This window comes from Ornithorhynchus anatinus, chromosome Y3 (assembly GCF_004115215.2).
Source record: "Ornithorhynchus anatinus isolate Pmale09 chromosome Y3, mOrnAna1.pri.v4, whole genome shotgun sequence".
NCBI classification, from domain to species: domain Eukaryota; kingdom Metazoa; phylum Chordata; class Mammalia; order Monotremata; family Ornithorhynchidae; genus Ornithorhynchus; species Ornithorhynchus anatinus.
The window spans coordinates 267804-286259 of record NC_053177.1 but is presented as its reverse complement, the minus strand read 5'-3'; the positions used below and the strand labels follow the sequence as shown (position 1 = coordinate 286259).

The 18456-nt window shown below is 57.2% G+C and overlaps 1 protein-coding gene across 2 annotated transcripts; it reads right to left on the bottom strand.

The window, feature by feature from the left end:
• Window positions 1-2507: 2507 nt before the first annotated feature.
• LOC114808680 (coiled-coil domain-containing protein 183-like) lies at window positions 2508-17125 on the bottom strand. Of its 2 annotated transcripts, none has more exons than XM_029056484.2 (14): window positions 16942-17125; window positions 16501-16622; window positions 15540-15617; window positions 15261-15428; window positions 14687-14791; window positions 12999-13121; window positions 12591-12716; window positions 12366-12417; window positions 10264-10364; window positions 8190-8350; window positions 7025-7190; window positions 4775-4888; window positions 4551-4635; window positions 2508-2780 (listed from the first exon to the last, which is right to left on the bottom strand). In XM_029056484.2, exons 1-14 carry the CDS (start codon window positions 17078-17080, stop codon window positions 2659-2661), a joined length of 1662 nt encoding a protein of 553 aa, XP_028912317.1. In that variant the 5' UTR covers window positions 17081-17125; the 3' UTR covers window positions 2508-2658. The 2 variants fall into 2 exon arrangements, with proteins under 2 accessions (XP_028912317.1, XP_028912318.1); XM_029056485.2 differs by having other exon boundaries at window positions 12366-12414; window positions 16942-17120.
• Window positions 17126-18456: the final 1331 nt, after the last annotated feature.

Below are 18456 nucleotides of genomic sequence, written 5' to 3'. Positions count from 1 at the left end.
GGAGACAGACCACAAAAACAAAGCAAGTAGACAGGCATCGACAGCATCGATATAAATAAAATAGAATTATAGGTATAATCCGGTGCAGGTGGCCGCATAACGTTCCAGTGGGGTCCAAGCTGACGGGGCGTCTCCAGTTCTTTATAATAACAATAATTGTGGTATTTGTAAAGCGCTTGCCATATGCCAGGCACTGTACTGAACGCCGGGGCGGATCCAAGTAAATGGGGTTGGACACAGTCGCTATCGCCATTTTACAACCGAGGCCCGGGGAAGTGAAGCGACTGGCCGAGGGTCACACAGCCGCCACGCGTTGGAGTCAGGACTAGAACCCACGACCTCCGACTCCCAGGTCCGCATGCTATCCCCTAGGCTACGTACGCTGCTTCTCTAGTTCGTTCCGAGGGAGAATGCTAAGAATGGTGGTAATGGGTAAGCGCTCAGTTTGTGCCAAGCACAGTTCGAAGGGCTGCTGTAGAGACAGGATAATCAGATGGGACACAGTCCCTGTCCCACATGGAGTTCACAGCCTAAGGAAGACAGGGAGCAGATTTTTAACCCACCCCCTTTTATAAATGAGGAAACTGAGGCACAGAGAATAACAACGATGGTATTTGTTAAGCGCTTACTATGTGTCAAGCACAGTTCTAAGCGCTGGGGTAGACATAAGCAGCCTGGCTTAGTGGTAAGAGCCCGGGCTTGGGAGTCAGAAGTCGTGGGTTCCAATCCCAGCTCCACCGCTTATCGGCTGTGTGACTCTGGGCAAGTCACTTGGCTGGGCCTCAGTGACCTCATCTGGAAAATGGGGATTAAGACCGTGAGCCCCACGTGGGACAAACTGATGACCTTGTATCTACTCCAGCACTTAGAAGAGTGCTTGGCACCTAATAAGTGCTTAACAGATTATCAGCTAATCAGGTTGGACAGTCCCTTATCCCCCGTTTTCCAGTAAGCGCTTAGTAGGGTGCCTGACACATAGTAAGCGCTTAACAGATACCACAGTTCTCATTTAGTGAGAGTTGACTGTGCGCAAAACACCACACTAAGCGCTTGGGAGAGCACAGTGCAACAGTAAACTGACACATTCCCTGTCCACGATGAGCTGAGGGTCTAGCGATGAGGACGGGAGACAGACGTTAATAGAAATAACTGACAGCTAAGGGCATAAGCGGTGTGGGGCTGGGGGTGGGAGAGGATGAAGAAAGGGAGCGAGTCGGGGCGACGCGGAAGGGAGCGGGAGAAGAGGAAGGGGGTCTTAGGGAAGGCCTCTTGGAGGAGTCAGGCCTTCGATAAGGCGCTGGGGCAGTGGGGGGCATTTCAGAAAAGCCCACCCTCCCCTGAGCAGCCGGGTAGATGGAAGGGGCTGCGCAGTGTCCCCTGGGCACCACCACCCGATGGGCACGCGACTCCACCAGGTACCTACCGCCCCCGCCATGCCCCCCGGAGCGCCCTGACAGCCTCCTCTACCGGACCGCCCAGCCACCTCCCCCGGAACCCACCCGGTTCCCATCCGGAACCCCCTTCCATCGCCCCGGCGGGACGCCGGAAAGCAGCCGCGGCCCGGCGTCACCCCCACCGGCCCCCGGGAAGGAAAGGGCGGCTGCTGCTGGACCGCTCACCGGGGCCACGGTTCGGACTGTGGACTCTGAGCCGTGGGGAGCCTGAAATTCTGCTCCTCCAGCCGCAGCGCCCTACTGATCCTCGTTCTCGTCTTCGTGTTGCCTTCGTGTTTTTCTGTAGGTGTCAGTCACCATTCAGCCCTCCCCCATTTGTATTTTTAGACTGGAAGCCCCCCAGGGCCAGGGACCGTGTCTAATTCCCACCTGTGTATTCAAAACCATTCCTTAGTATAGTGCTCTGCACACGGTGAGCGCTTAATAAAAACTACAACTATGACTACTTTGACCATAAGCTCGTCGATGGGCAGGGATGGTCTCTATCTGTTGCCGAACTGTACGTTCCGAGCGCTTAGTACGGTGCTCTGCACATAGTAAGCGCTCAGTAAACACTACTGAATGAATATTACGATGCCGGGAGAAGCGGCAGGTCCGAGTGGAGAGAGGACAGGCCCGGGAGTCAGAAGGACTTGGGTTCTAATCCCGGCTCTGCCGCTTGCCTGCTGTGTGACATTACGCAAGTTACCTCCTTCTCTGTGCCTCAGGTATCCCATCTGTAAGATAATTATAACCACGATTAATTGCGGTATCTGTGAAGCGCCTACTAGGTGGCGGGCACCGTACTAAGCCCCAGGGTGGATCCCGGCCAATCAGGCCAGACCCAGTCCAACGGGGGTTAAGACTGTGAGCCCCACGTGGGACGTGAACTGTGTCCAACTCGATTAGCTTTGTATCTGCCCCAGGGCTCAATACAGTGCCCGGCACAGAGTAAGCGCTTACCAAATACCGCTTTTAAAAGAACGGTCGCTTCCTTGGGAGGTGGGGCAGAGGAAGGTGAGGCCAACTTGCAATGGGAAATCTGAAGGCCGGGAAGGACAATGCCCCATTCGGTCCTGGGGATTCAGAAAGGATTCTGAAATTTAATTTTATTCATAGGACAAAAGGGCCGGGGGCGGAGCAAACCCCCGAATCCTGGGGCAAGAGGCCAAGCCGGGGGCTGGGGCTCTGGGCCTCGGAGCCTCCTGGGCAGACCCGGATGCCCTCAATTCTTCGGCTTCTTCTTGCTGGCCTTGAGCTTGGCCTCGATCAGGTTCTTGCCCTGCCTTTTGATTTCCTCCCGGGTCGGGACGTAGTAGTCCTCCATGTCGGCGTAATTGAAGGTCTCTGGACAAGAGAGGTGAGGGTGGGAGAGGGAGCCGTGAGGGAGGCGGGAGGTAGCTTCGGGCCAAGGGGCTTTGGGAGGGTGACTCGTCCCCGACCTCCCTGCCTCCAGCCTCTCCCTTCTCCTGTCCTTCGCTCTGCCGGCCCCGTCATTTTTCTTGAAAAAAGCCTCTTTTGTGCACGTCTTCCCACTCTTCGAAAACCTCCAGTGGTCGCCCACCCACCTCCGCTTCCAACGGAAGCTCCTTACCAAGGGCTTTAGGGCACTCAGTCGGTTCTCTCCCTCCTACCTCACCTCGTTTTGCTTCTCCAACACTAACCTACTCGCTGGGCTTCATCTCCTCTCACCCTTGACCTCTTGCTCACTGGCCGCTGCCCGCCTCGACCTCCCTCCCTCATCCATTCGTTCATTCTGTCGTGTCTCTGGAGCGCTAACAGTGTGCAGAGCACTGTACTAAGCACTTGAGAGAGTACGAGAAGCAGCGTGGCTTAGTGGAAAGAGGGAGAGGGAGTCAGAGGGCGAGGGTTCTAATCCCCGCTCGGCCACTTGTCTGCCGTGTGGCAAGCCGCTTCCCTCCTCTGTGCCCCAGCGACCTCATTTGAAAAACGAGGTGAAGACTGTGAGCCCCACGGGGGACAACCTGCTTACCTCGTATCTACCCCAGTTCTTAGAACAGTGCTTGGCAGGTAGCGCTTAACAAAAAACCTCATTATTATTACAACACAACAATTAAGAGACACATTCCCTACCCACGGTGAGCTTACAGTCCCCCTCGATAGCCAGAAGACCGGTGTGCCCGGGGGCCACGGCCACGGTTTTGACAGTGGACCCTGAACGCGAGGAGCCTGAGATTCTGCTCCTCCCCTTGCAGAAGTCGCATCGCCTCCCAGGAAGCCTTCCGTGACTAATGTCTCATCTCCCCACCCTATTTCCCTCCCAACTGTGTCCCCTATTCCCTTGAGTCTGTACTCCGTGGCACTTTTTTTAACGGCCTCCATTCAGCGTTTACAATATGGCAGGCACCCTGCTAAGCGACGGGGGAGATAATAATAATGTTGGTATTTGTTAAGCGCTTACTTTGTGCCGAGCACTGTTCTAAGCGCTGGGGTAGACACAGGGGAATCAGGTTGTCCCACGTGGGGCTCACAGTCTTAATCCCCATTTTACAGATGAGGTAACTGAGGCACAGAGAAGTTAAGTGACTTGCCCAAAGTCACACAGCTGACAAGTGGCCGAGCTGGGATTCGAACCCATGACCTCTGACTCCAAAGCCCGTGCTCTTTCCACTGAGCCACGCTGCTTCTCGCACTCTCTCAAGTGCTTAGTACAGTGCTCTGCAAAGCCGATAGGGTCGGGCACGGTCCGCGGCCAGTGCGGGGGCTCACCGTCTTGATCCCCATTTGACAGATGAGGCCTGGAGGAGGGAAGTGACTTGCCCAAGGTCACAGAGCACGCACGTGGAGGAGCCTGGATGCGAACCCGGGACCTGCGGCCTCCCAGGCCCGTGCTCTATCCACTACGTCGTGCTGCTCTAGACTGGGAGCCCGTTGTGGGCAGGGAACGTGTCCGTTTATGGTCGAGTCGTCCTCGACTTAGTACTCCTTAGTACAGCGCTCTGCACACCGTTAGCGCTCAATAAATCCGATTGACTGAATGGATGACCCAGCCTCTACCTTGCTTCCTTTCCAAGGAGGCGGTGGGGGATGGCACTTGATGTCAGGGGGGCGATCGGACTCTGAAAGCCCCCACCCTCCCGCCCCTGGGGCGCCCACCTGTTATTTCAGTGTCCTGATCTTCGAAAGGAACCTTCCTGTTCAGCTTGTCCTCTTGGGCCAACTTTTCTAGGACGTGTTTCACCTGCGTAAGAAACTGCAGAAGTCACTTCAGCTCTGAGCCCGGGGTCTGGGGAGAGGCAGTTGACCCCGGGACCACTACCCCTGGCCAAGGGGCCGGTGGGGACCGCCCTCCACCCGCCCCTCCGGCCCTAACATGCCACCTTTTCAACCTCCTCCGGGGGGACGTCTTTAGACACGCTGACCAGATGGACGAGTTTCCTCTGACAGAATTCCAGCTTTTTGAATGTGTCTTTGAAGTCAGTCGGGACATCCTCCTGGAGGCCGAGAAGTGGGTGTGAACTTTGACCCCCCACCCAAGCCGGTGGGCTCCCTCCTTGACCCCCCCACCCCCGACCCCTCACGATCACCCCAACTTCCCTTTAAGCCCTTGATCTTCAACCCATCCTCTGCCCCACGGCGCTTATGCACGTAGCCGTAATCTATTTTAATATCCGTCTCCTCGCGTAGACTCCAAGCTCCTCGCGGACAGGAAACGTATCTACCGACTCGTCTTCTCCCACGTGCTTAGTGCAGTGCTCTGCACGCAATGTCTGCCCTGTGGCCTGGGGCCAGTCACTTGACTTCGCTGGGCCTAGTCACCTCGTCTGTAAAAGGGGATCGAGGCCGTGAGCCCCACTTGGGATGAGGGACCGTGTCCAACCCGATTTGCTTATATCCATCCCAGCGTTTAGTACGGTGTCCGGCACATGGTACGCCTTTAATAATACCATGATTATCAATAAACGCTCAATAAATATCACCGCCTTATTGACCGACCGACTGAGCTTCTCCACTCAAGTCCATCCTCTTTCAGATGAGAAACAGGGCGGGCTAGCGGAAGGGGCCTGGGCCTGGGAATTAGAAGACCTGGGTTCTAATACCAGCCCAGCCATGCGTCGGTTGGATGACCTTGGGCAAGTCACTTCATTTTCCTGTGCCTCACTGGCAAAATCGGGATTCAATACCTATTCTTGCCCCTAATGTGGGACGTGGTCACCTTTCATCTACCTCAGTGCTCAGAACAGTGTTTGATACGAAATAAGTGCTTAGGGGTCACCACAGTTCGTCTTCTCCTTCCTCTTCTTCCTCCTCGTCTTCCCAATCCCCTCTCCCCCTCCCACCTCACCTCGCTGCTCTCCCACTCCAACCCAGGCCTCACATTTTCCTCCTCTAAAGCCAACCTTTTTACTGTCCCTCTATCTTGTCTATCTCGCCACCGGTCACTCGCTCACGTCCCGCCTCTGGCCCGGAACGCCCTCCCTCCTCATATCTGACCGACAGTGACTCTCGCCTCCTTCCAAGCCTTACCGAAGGCCCATCTCCTCCGGGAGGCCTTCCCTGACTGCGCCCTCCTTTCCTCTTCTCCCACTCTTTCCACGTCGCCCTGACTCGCTCCCTCTCTCCATCCCTCCTCCCAGCCCCCCACCACTTACGCCCATATGTATCATTTATTTATTTCTATTGATGTCTGTCTCCCCCTCTAGTCTGTAAGCTTCTTGTGGGCAGGGAACTGTCTGTTTAATCTTACATTGAACTCTCCCAAATGCTTAGTACGGCGCTCTGCACACGGTAAGTGCTCAATACATAAGACTCACTCCTCCTCCTCCTCTTTCTCCATAATAATAATGACGCTATTTGTTAAGCGCTTACTATATACCAAGCACTGTCCTAAGCATCCTCCCTTTGAGGACTAGAGGGAGAAGTAAGGGGGAAACAGTGTGGTCTAGTGGAAGGAAACCCGGGCCTGGGAGGCACGGGATCTGGGTTCTAATCCCAGTTCCGCCACTTGCCTACTTGGGGCAAGTAATAGTAACAATCGGTATCTGTTAAGGGCTTACCCCGAGTCGAATACTGTCCTGAGTGCTGGTGGAGGGACGAGTTAATTAGGTTAGAAACTGTCCCTGCCCTGCAAGGGATTCACAAATTGAAATACACGGGGCAAGCTCTTCGTATGTGTCAAGCAGGGTACTAAGCCCTGGTGTAGATACAAGATGATGAGAGGGCTCACCGGTCTAAGTAGGAGGGCAAACAGGTCCTGAGTCCCCATTTTGCAGATGAGGAAACTAAGGCGCAGTGACGTGAAGCGACTCGCCCACCGTCACCCAGCAGACGAGCGGCAGAGCGGGGATTAGAACCCAAGGCCCTCTGACCCGCAGACCCGGGCTTTTTCTCTAAATCACTTCTCCGCTTCAGTTATCCCGACTCTACCCCAGCGTGGAGCACAGTGTCCGACACGCAGCAAGCGCCATCTACCATCTCTGACCCTTCGGCCACCCGCGTCCCCGCTGGCCCAGGGGGAGATGCGTGCCGGCCCTCCGCTCGGGGGCACGTTCCCTTCGCAGCCCACTGGTTCCCCCAAAACAGCCGGGGCGGGGCGGGAGTGGGGGGGGGTCTCTGACGAGCGGCCTCACCTCTCCGGGCACCGAGATGCTGCACAGGCGCATGAAGAGATTGTCGATACCATTCTGGACGGTCAGCATCAACTCCTGGTTCTTCTCCACGCTGCGGCTGGCCTGTTGTCGTCTGGCTTCTTCCGCCTCCAACTTCTGCTTCAGCTGCTCTTCCATCTGTTTGTACCTGGCAGGCCGCCGCGGGGGAGCGAGACGATTATAAGGGCACCGACGATGGTGCTGATGATGATGACGGCATTCGTTAGGCGCTTACTGTGTGCCAGGCACTGTTCTGAGCGCTGGCGTGGATACAAGGTAATCAGGTTGTCCCACGTGGGGCTCAGTCTTAATCCTCATTTTCCAGGTGAGGTCACTGAGGCCCCGAGAAGTGAAGTGACTTGCCCAAAGTCACACAGCTGACAAGCGGCGGAGCCGGGATTGGAACCCACGATCTCTGACTCCCGGGCCCGGGCTCTTTCCATTAAGCCATGCTGTTCTCAAGCGCTTAGTACAGTGTTCTTCACAAATTAAGCGCACAATAAATACCCTTGACTGGTTGTTCTTGTGGCCCCCAAATGGGTACCATGACAATCCCAAACTTTAGGGTGCCGGTTCCAGGTCCGATGGGCCGTGGGCATGGGGTCCAGGAGCCAGGGGGGACCCGATCCTGGCCCCTGGGTGGCCCCATAATAATAATAATAGCAATAATAATAACTGCGGCATCTGTTAAGCACTTACTATGTGCCAGGCACTCATCTAGGCGCTGGAGTAGATGCAAGATAATCGGGTTTGATACAGTCCCTGTCCCACATAGAGCTCCCAGTCTTACTGCCGTTTTCCAGATGAGGGAACTGAGGCCCAGAGAAGTGAAGTGAATGGCCCGAAATCACACAGCAGGCAAGTGGCGGAGATGGGATTAGAACGCAAGTCCTCCCGACTCCCGGGCCCCGGGCTCTATTTATTGAGACCCTGAGCCCCACGTGGGACAGTGTCCAACCCGATTTCTTGAATCTACCCCAGTGCTCAGTACGGGGCCCGGCACACGGTAAGCGCTTGATCAATATCACATAATAAGAATTATTATTATATTACTACCCACTTGGCCACGCTGCTTCTCCAGGCAACCTCCACCCAGGACCCTTTCCGTCAGCGCCGCGGCGATCCCTGAGCAGCCGGCCGTAGGTACCTGATGGAGCTGGGAGTCTGGTGGTATTTGAGTTCTGTCCGCTCCAAATCCAGTTTGTGCAGCAATGCCTTCAGCTCCTTCCGCTTCTGCTCGCACTCCGCTATCTGTTGTACCAGCTTCTCCTCGGTTACCTTCTGGGCCTGGAACCTCCCGGTGATATCCTGCCCCCCGGGGGAACATGAGGCGGGCGGGCCTGACTCCATTCGGGTCCGCTCCTCTAGTTTCCTCTTTCCAAAACCGCCCTCGCCGTCGGCTTTAAAGCCGTCCATCCCCTGGTCCCCTCCTACCTCACCTTCCTTCTCTCCTGTGGCATCCCAGCCCGCACGCTCCGCTCCTCTGGTGCCGCTAACCTTGTCGCTGGGCCTCCATCTCTTCCGTCGCGCCACCGACCCCAGGCCCACTCCTACCTCTGGCCTGGAACGCCCTCCCTCCTCAAATCCCCCAGACAACCACTCCCCAACCCCGCCGCCCTTCAAAGCCTTATCAAAGGCCCATCTCCTCCAGGAGGCCTTCCCAAACTAAGCCCTACTTTTCCTCATCTCCCACTCCCTTCTGCGTCACCCGGACTCGCTCCCTTTCCTCTTCCCCCCACCTCCCGGCCCCAACAGCCCTCGGGTCCATCTCCGGCATTTTATTTCATTATATTGACGTCTACCTCCCCCACTCTAGACTGTGAGCCCGTTGCGGGCAGGGAAAGTGACTGTTTACTGATGTATTCTCTTCATTTGTTCCTTCGATCGTATCTATTGAGCGCCTACTGCATGTACAGCACTGTCCTAAGCGCTTGGAAAATACAAGTCGGCCGCAGATAGAGACAATCCCTACCCAACAACGGGTCTAGAAGGAGGGAGATGGGCAAAAGAACGACTCCCGAGTGCTTAGTACAGTGTTCTGCACACAGCTAGAGCTCGGTAAATTCGATCGATGAATGAATGAATGAATGACACCCACCCCAGCCAGTTCAAGTCCCTGCTGGGCAGAAAAGCCAGCTCTTCCAAAATAGTCACATCGACCGTGGTATTTGTAAAGCGCTCACTATGTGACAAGCACTGTGCTAAGGCTTGTCGGGGGGGATATAAAATAATCTCTATCCACACGTGGGACTCACAGTTTAAGGGGGAAGGAGAACAGGTCCTTTAGACGGTGAGCTTGTTGTGGGCCGGGAATGTATCTGTTATATTGTACGCTCCTAAGCGTTTAGTACAGTGTTCTGCACATGGTAGGCACTCAGTAAATATGTCTGACTGACAGATACAACTGACTGACTGACGGGTAATTCATCCCCATCTGATAGATGAGGTAACTGAGGCACAGAGAGGTTAACAATAATTAATAATGATTACGGTATCCGTTAGGTGCTCCTGAGCACCGTTCTAAGCACTGGGGTAGATACAAGGCAATCGGGTTGGACGTAGTCCTCGTCCCACGTGGGGTTCAGAGTCCTCATCCCCATTTTACAGATGAAGTAACTGAGGCCCAGAGAAGTAAAGTGACTTGCCCGAGGTCACCTGGCAGACAGGTGATGGAGCCAGGATTAGAACCCAGGTCCTCTGAGTCTTGGCGTGGACAAGATGAGTGATTTGCCCAAGGTCACCCAGGAAGCAGAAGGGGGAACTGGGATTAGAACCCAGGTCCTCTGACTCCCAGCCCAGGCTCTCCCTTCACTTCTCTGCGCCTCAGTTACCTCAACTGTAAAATGGGGATGAAGCCGGTGAGCCCCACGTAGGACAGGGACCGTGTCCAACCTGATGACCTTGTATCTACCCCAGTGTTTCAAACGATGTTTGGCACAGAGTAAGTGCTTGATGAATACCATCATTTTTACTGTTATTCTCCTGCTCTCCTCCTCCTCTCCGCCTCCCTGCCTCGAGGAGCTCTTTCCCCCCACACGGTTGATGGCCCCCGGTCCCTGGAGATAATCAGAGGCTGAGAAGCCCAGCTCCCCGCCTCTCCCTTCGCGACCTCTTCCCTTCTCTCACCCTGCCGGCCTCAATCCACATAATTAACCACCCCTAATTCTCCTCTGTGGCTCCGGACCTCCCAGGTTCTTGAGCTGTGAAGCCAGTGGCCTTACCCAGATGTTTGAACACTGTACAGCGGTCTTGACCTTTTCCACTTCAGAAATAATCTGGGCTTCATATTCCATCTGGGATTTGGAAGGTTCCGGGTTCTTTCCTGGGTGCGAAAGAGAGGAATGAGTGGGAGAGAGAGAGAGGGAGAGGGAGCGTGTTGGGGGAGAGGCGAGAAGAGAAAAACAGAGGAGAGAGGGGGAGAGACAGGAAAGACAGAGAGGAGAGAAGCAGAGAGACAGAAAGACGGGGAGAGCTCGAGCCGGGGGAGAGAATGGAGAGAAAAACTGGGTGATCTGACAAGGAATGAGGCTGGGGGAAACGGTAGTTCACACACGAGCAGCTCCCTGGAATTCTCTCCGTGATTTCGCCTTTGATATGGACCCAAAATAGCTAGGGGAATTCGTAGGGGGAGATCTAATAAGAATAACAACTGGGCTTATTATGTGTCAAGCACTGCACCGAACACTGGGAGAGAGACACAAAGTAATCAGATCGGACACGGCCCCTTCCCCGCTTGGGGCTCACCGCCTAAGAGGGAGGGAGAACGGAGAACTTGGCCCCCTTTTTACAAACTAGGAAACCGAGGCACAGAGGAATTAAGTGACTTGCCCAAGGTGACCAGAGCCTCCCAAGCTCTAGGATAGTCCAGCAGATTGGAGGCCTCAAACCTGGACGCTCTGGATCGATGAATCGATCGATGGTATTCATCGACGGTTTACTCCGTGCGGAGCGCCATGCTAAGCGCATGGGAGAGGACGGCACAACCGAGTCGGTAGACGCATTCGCTGCCCACAGGGAGCTTCCAATCTAGAGGCACGCCGGGCTTCCGAGGTGACCTTTTGGCTCGGGGTGGAACCAGATCCCTTTCCGTTCCGCGGGGCGGAAAATGGTTTCCGTCGGTGGGAAATTTGTGGGGGGGGACAAGAGGAGGCGGGGGATTGATAGCCAGTCCTTGCTTAGTCCCTCACTTTAAAAATCTGGAAGAGGAGGGGAATTGAGGAATTTCCTGCTATCTCATCCGTAAAATGGGGATTGAGGCGGCGAGCCCCATGTGGGACAGGGACCGTGTCCAACCCGATTTGCTTGTGTCCACCCCAGTGCTTAGTACGGTAACTGGCACGCAGTAAGCGCTCAACAAACACCACAGTTATTATAGGAACCCAGAGATCCAGAAATAAGGTGGCCAGGGTCACCCAGTTTTATAGGGGACAAGTGGGCCAGCCCAGTTCTTTAGTTTGGGCACCCAGGCCCGCGACTGCTGCCAAGTCCCGGAGCTTGGACGCTGCCCCAGATTTCACAATGACCCATGAGGGCAACACCAAGGTTCTGGAAAAAGCTGGGGGGGTTCTTGGGTACCCCTGAAGAGACTCTCTAGGATCACGGGGAGCTCGGGTACTTCAGAGAAAAGGTTCTCCTAACATCGTCTCATTACACCGCGTGCCCGGGATATGAGTGTCACATCAGGCAGGGGTGACCCCTTAACCAATTAGCGGCCTCTCCTTTCTAGCCAGAAGCCGCCACGCCCCGGGCTCCGTCCCCGAATACCACGGCCGAGGACGACGGGAGGATCCCCAAGTGATTACATCCAGGAGACGCGGGAGGACCCCCAACGAAAGTAGCTACTTTTAGGAAAGCAAGCGATGCCCCCCATCCCCTCTGGCACCTCCCCCATCACCGGCAGAGAGCAATCCCACACCCGCTTCCCAGAGACCACCGTCGGGTTGACCCGTGAGACCCGGAGCAGTTGGGGAAGCCGGTGGAGTGCGGAGATGGACGACGATAACAAAGATAATCATGGCATTCGTCAAGCGCTTACCGTGTGCCGGGCGCCGCACTGAGCGCTGGGGTAGATAGGAGCGAATCGGGTTGGACGCAGTCCCTGTCCCCCGTGGGGCTCACAGTCTCCGTCCCCATTTCACAGATGAGGGTACCGAGGGACATGTGGCTCAGACAAGTGGCGGAGCCGGGATTAGAACCCAGCACCTTCCGACCCCCAGGATCATCTCCCACGGTCGGCGACCCTTCCCGACACCCAACCCCCGGGCTTAACCGCCCCCTCCCCGCTCCGCGGAGAACCAATCCCGGGGAGACGTAGGGGATTCACCTTTGGTAAGATCCTCGCCAAGAAACGAGAAGTCAGTATCTCTCCTGGACTGCTGGAGGAAAATGCAGAAGAGCCACCCGGGCTGTTGTGAGGTCCACCCTCCGGCGACGGTTCCCGAACCACGTTCCCATTCCCCCCGCCCTCCTCCGGATCCGGCCCGACCGTCCCGGTTGACTTTGGGCTGGGAGGGGGACTCTCCCCGGGTCTCCCAGCCTGGGGTCTCACCTGCCGGTGGCGATCGCCGGTGTCTCTCACCCAGGCCTTGTCAACCTGCTTCTTCTGGGCGTTCAGCTGGCTTTCCTGAGCCTCGTGCTCCGCGATGAGAGCCGTCTCCGCTTTGGCCGCATCCAACTGTGGGGCAACGGGAACGGGAGAAGGCGGGGCGACAGAGGCGTATAAAGGGGGGCGGACGGACCCGGGCCACCGGGAAGCTCCTGGAGTCCTGAACGGCGCGAGGCAACGAGCGTAGGAGCCGGCGGAGACGTACGGGAAAATGGCCCCTCGCCCCGGAAGGCGGGAAAGGGGGAAGGGGACGTGTGCGCGTCCCTGTGTGCGTTTGCGTGCGTGCGGCTCGGGGACGAGGTTGAGACGGTGGACTCTAACCCAACGGGATGCGCCCGGGGGGGTTCTGACCTTGGTCACCTCCGTGATCTCGATGGTCTCCTGGGCCATCTGGGTCATGTCTTGAAGTGCACTCTGGTAGGCGCCCACCATGTTCGCCATGTTGCTCAGCTTGGAAGGGTAGCTGGCCAGTTCCTGAGAGAAAGCAGAGGGTGGCATAGACACGGGGGGCAGACCGGCCTTTAGGCGGCAAAGGGGGTGGGCAAAGCCATCAACAGCAATTGGCCCTCTCTAGCTCTTCTGCGTCGCCCTAACTTTATAATGATAATAATATTGTTGGTATTTATTAAGCGCTTACTATGTGCAGAGCACTGTTCTAAGCGCTGGGGTAGACACGGGGTCATCAGGTTGTCCCGCGTGAGGCTCACGGTCTTCTTCCCCATTTTCCAGATGAGGGAACTGAGGTCCAGAGAAGTGAAGGGACTTGCCCACGGCCACCCAGCTGACAAGTGGCAGAGCTGGGATTCGAACCCCTGACCTCTGACTCCCAAGCCCGGGCTCTTTCCACTGAGCCACGCTGCTTCATCCCCCCCTCCCAGCCTCACAGCACGGGCCGGGAAGCGGCGCGGCCGAGCGGCAGAAAGGCGCAGGCCTGGGAGTCCGAGGACGCGGATCCTAATGCCAGCTCCGCCACTTGTCCGCTGGGTGACCTTGGGCGGGTCGCTTCACTTCCTCAGTTATCTCATCAGTAAAATGGGGACGAAGACCGTGAGCCCCATGGGGGCCAGGGACTGGGTCCAACCAGATGACCCTTGTATTCACCCCCGGGCTTAGAACGGTGCCTGGCACATACTAAGGGCTTAACAAATACCAGTTTCATTATTACATCTGTAATTTACTCATTAATGTCTGTCTACCCCTCCGGACTGCAGGCTCGTGGCGGGCAGGGAATGTGACTGGTTATTGCTCCCAAGCGCTTAGAACGGTGCTTTGAACACAGCAAGCGCTCAATAAATACGATTGAATGAATGAAAGGGGCTGGCTCCGACCCGATTGGACTGTGACGACCCCAAGACTGAAGCCTGTTTGTATTTTTTTATGGTATTTGTTAAACCCCCCACGACGCTATTGACGCCTGCCTAAATGCCTTGTTTTGTTGTACTTTCCAAGCGCTTAGTGCAGTGCTCTGCACACAGTAAGCGCCTGCTGTGCCATCTCAGGCAGGTCGCTTCGCTTCTCTGGGACTCGCTTTCCTCAACTGCGGAATGGGGATTCAATACCTGTTCTCCCTCCTACTCGTACTGTGAGCTCCTCCACGCGGGACCTGACGATCTGGTATCTACCCCACGGGGTAATTTTTTAAGAAAATGTCATCCGTTAGGCACTTAACTTACTGTGTGCCAGGCACTGTACTAAACGCTGGGATAGGTACAAGCTACTGGGGTTGGGGTATGCCCATGGTGGGGCTCGCAGTCGAAGTAGAGGGAAAACAAGCATCGAATCCCCACTCGCAGATGGGAAAAGTGAGGGGCAGGGAAGCGAAATGACTTGCCCAGGGTCACCCAGCAGGCAAGGGGAGCAGTCAGGATTGGCACCCAGGATGGGGCACGGTCCGCCTCTCCTGTCCACCGAGGTGCCCCCAGCCGATCCAAAAGCCGTCCCCCTCCCTGGGCGTCGGAGTTCCGGGGCCGGGTGCTGCCGGCCTCCCCGGGGTGGAGAAACCCGGTGGCCCAGGAGGGAGAAGCCGAGGAAAACCTCACCTGTTTCAGGGATGCCAGAGAGTTTTCATACATCTGGTGGATGCTCTGGGCAGAGCTGCACTTCATCTCCATCTTCTCGATGCTGTTCTCCAGCTGGCGAATCCTCTGAGGGTGGAAGGAGGGGTGGGGGGTGGTGAGGGCCGTGGTCTGAAGGCCACCGGGGAGTGGGGCTGGGAAACGAAGGTGGGAATGTGGCCCGAAGGCCACAGGTGGAAGGAGGGGGCTGGGAAATGAAGAGGGAAGGGTACCCTGCCCGAGGGGCGTGACCCGAAGGCCGCAGGAAGGCCCCGGGAAAAGACGGCGGGAGCGGACGTGGCCGCGAGAGGCCACGGGCGAGGGCGGAGGCGGGGAAATGAAGGTGGGGCTGTGGCCTGGAGGCCACAGGCGGAGGGAGCGGGAAACGAAAATGGGGGCCATGGCCAGAGGGAGAGCGGGGAGGGGGGGCCGTCAGCGGCCCGGGGAGTCGTAAGGGGTCGGTGACGGTGGAGGGGGAGGGAAGGGAGAGGGGACGGGGAGGCGGAAGGTGCGGGCCGGCTCGGGGGTCGCCGGTCGGGTCGCCGGGGCCCAGTCTCACTTGGTGCTGCAGCTCGGTCTCCTTGCTGGGCTCCTCCAGGCGTCGCAGCCTGAGCAGTTCCCGCTGCAGGTCTTCCAGCACCGCGGCCCGCCGCCGCAACAGATGAACCAGGGCGTCGTGCACCTTCACCCGGTCGTAGATATACTTCTGCAGTTTCTGCTGCACGCTCTGGCCCGCGGCGAGAAAGAGGGGTTGGCCCAGGGGTAGACCGCCAACCTGCCCGCCCCCCGCGCCTCTCCAGCTCTCTAAGGCCCCCCGGCACCCCTCCCCGGATGTCACCTCCATGGAAGTCTTGTTCGTGGCTAGTTTCAGCAGATGCTCTTCGCGAAAGGCCCAGGAGATGGACCTCTCATCATGCTGCGAGAGAGAGGAAGGACGGGGCCGGGGCCGGGGAGGGGCGGGGGAGACTCTGCTGTACTCTCCCGAACACTGACTACAGAGCTCTGATCGATAAATACCACTGATCGAAGGATTGGATGATTGACAGGCTCCAAGGCCTCACTCTACCCCACCCCACCCACTTAATCCAAGTCAACCCACGCTCGACAAACCCAGTACACACCACTCTCCGTGACCAGAATGCCCTCCCCGCCCCCCTTCACCAGACCGCGTCCCTTCCTTCCCTCCAAATGCCCCCTCTTCCTCCCTTAAAGCGTTCCAGACTAATCTCACCGGCCCTGGCCACTTCGATCCCCGTCCCGCCCCCTGGCTTTTTTTGTATTTTATGGTATTTGTTAAGCACCGGTGTCGGGCGCTGTATTAAGCTCTGGGGTGGACACAGGCAAATGGGGTCAGACACAGTCCCCGTCCCACGTGGGGCTCAAGGTTTCGATCCCCGTTTTACAGACGAGGGAACCGAGGCCCAGAGAAGTGAAGCGATTTGCCCAAGGTCTACAGCAAACGGCGGAGCGGGGATTAGAACCCTTGACCTTCTGACTGCCAGGTCCGGGCTCTATCCACGAGGGGTCGATGAATCTGTCAGTTTCTGGAGTTTGAGTTTCTACCGACTGCCCCTGGAGCTTATCCCGTTAAGGGCCGCTTCCTCCACTGGGTTGTAAATCCTGGGGGCAGAAACGGGTTCTTTCCTTTCTTCCGAGTTTATCCCGTTCACTTGTTTTGTTTCGTTGTCTGTCCCCCCCATTCTAGACCCCGAGTCCGTTGTGGAGAACCGTTACTGAGGAGCCCCGGCTTTTTCCAGTCAAGGTTCCATCCAGTTTGGAGGGGGAGGGGGGTCCCGTACCTTTCTGGCCATCTGCCATTCACGTGTCCGTTGCCGGATGCTGCCCTGCAGGAGGCCGACGGTATCCTTGTTCTGGTTCACTCGCTGCTTGGACGACTGGGTGTGTAGGACCCTGCCTTGCTCTAGAAACAGAACAGAGAGGGCACGACGGGGGTGGCGGTTGGGGTTCGAGGCGGGCTTCGGCGGGTGGGGCTGCCCGGAGCCGCTGACCGGAATCCCCCATTCGTCCGTTCATACCGACCGAGCGCTTACTGCGCGCCGAGCATTGTACTAAGCGCCTGGGAGAGGACGACGTCACGATCGACGGATTCGTTCCCCGCCCACGACGAGCGGACAGTCGAAGCAGCCTAGCTCGGTAAAGGCCGACTCCCGCACTGTTTCTAGACAAACGGTCCAACTTGGCATCCCGGGGCGAACCGGCGGCCGTTGCCCGGTACTCACCCTGCAGGCGTATGATGGCTCGCAGTTCCTGGATTTGATCCCGAATGTCCTTTCCACCTTGCACCTTCATGGTGGCCTCCGCGCCGCCCGGCTCGCTCTCCTCCTCCTCCTCCTGCTGCGTCCCTCCGCGGAGTGCCATGGCAACAGCTCTCCTGTTCTCCGGTTGCTAGGGACTCTCTCTGATGCGCTCAACGGAAATGGGGGGGGGAGGGGGAGAAGGGGGGGAAGGGGGGGAGGCAAAGGGGGGGAGACAAAGGAGGTTAAGGACAAGGGTGATCTCTGCCCGTCCCCAAGGGGGCAGTTCCTCTCCCCCTGGGGTGGGGGGACACACATCTCGCGGAGACCCCGACAGGATCCTGCCCGAACGGGATTCTGAAAGGCCGAATCACGACCCCAGAGAATTGTCCAAGGGGCCACAGGGTCCGGGGGATTTTGTCTCCAGCCCGGGGTAACAGAGGGCTTGTTCTGAGGGCATCCGCGGTCCTCGCTGCGGACGGGGATCTCGGAGGGCCAGACCGCCTCGCCCTTCGACCCCAGTTCCGTGAGGACAGTTGGTCGCGTCTTCTTTCTCCACCGTGCTCTCCCGAGCGCTTAGTCCAGTGGTCCGCACACAGCCGGCGCTCAATCAGTACCGCGGATCGGCCGATTGAGCCCCTGTAACCCCGACTCTAGAACGGACGGGTCCTCGGGTATCTCTCATTTTACCGGAAGCTCACCGTGGGCGGGGAACGCGTCTACCGACTCTGTCGGTATCCGCTCCGCGCTCGCTGTGTGTCGAACACCGTTCGGCGCGTTAGAGTAGATCTAATCGGGTTGGACAACAGTCCCTGTCCCGCGTGGAGCTTCCAGTCTAGGTAGGAGGGAGAAAAGGAGAAATGAGGCACAGAAAAGTTGTGAGTCGCCTAAGGGGACACAGCAAGTGGTTGGCGGAGCGGGATTAGAACCCGGGTCCTCCGACTCCCAGGCCCGTGCTCTTTCTACGAGGCCACGCCGCTCCGTGTGTCCCACGTATCCCACGTGGGGTTCACGGTCTCGATCCCCAGGTAAGGGTCAAGAGCCGGGAAGAGCACGGGTCTGAGTCTCGGAGGACCCGGGTTCTAATCCCGGCTCCACCCCACGTCTGCTGAATGACCTCGGGCAAGTCACTTCGCTTCTCTGCGCCTCGGTTTCTTCAAGTGTAAAATCGGGACTCAAAACCTGTTCTCCCTCCTACTTAAGACCGTGAACCCTACGCGGGACGGAGACTGTGTCCGACTCGTACCCACCTCAGCGCTCCGAACAACGTTTGACACACAGGAAGCGCTCGACAAATACCGAAAAACGAACCAACCAACCATCAGAGGAGGGCGGGGGGGGAGGAGCGAGGGGGTCTTCCGGGAAGGAAAAGTGGTCAGGGGAGATTCGTTCATTCATTCAATCATATTTACGGAGCGATTAATGCGTGCAAAGCACTGTACGGAGCGCTCGGGAGAGTACAGTATAACAGACGCGTTCCTGCCCACAACGAGCTCACGG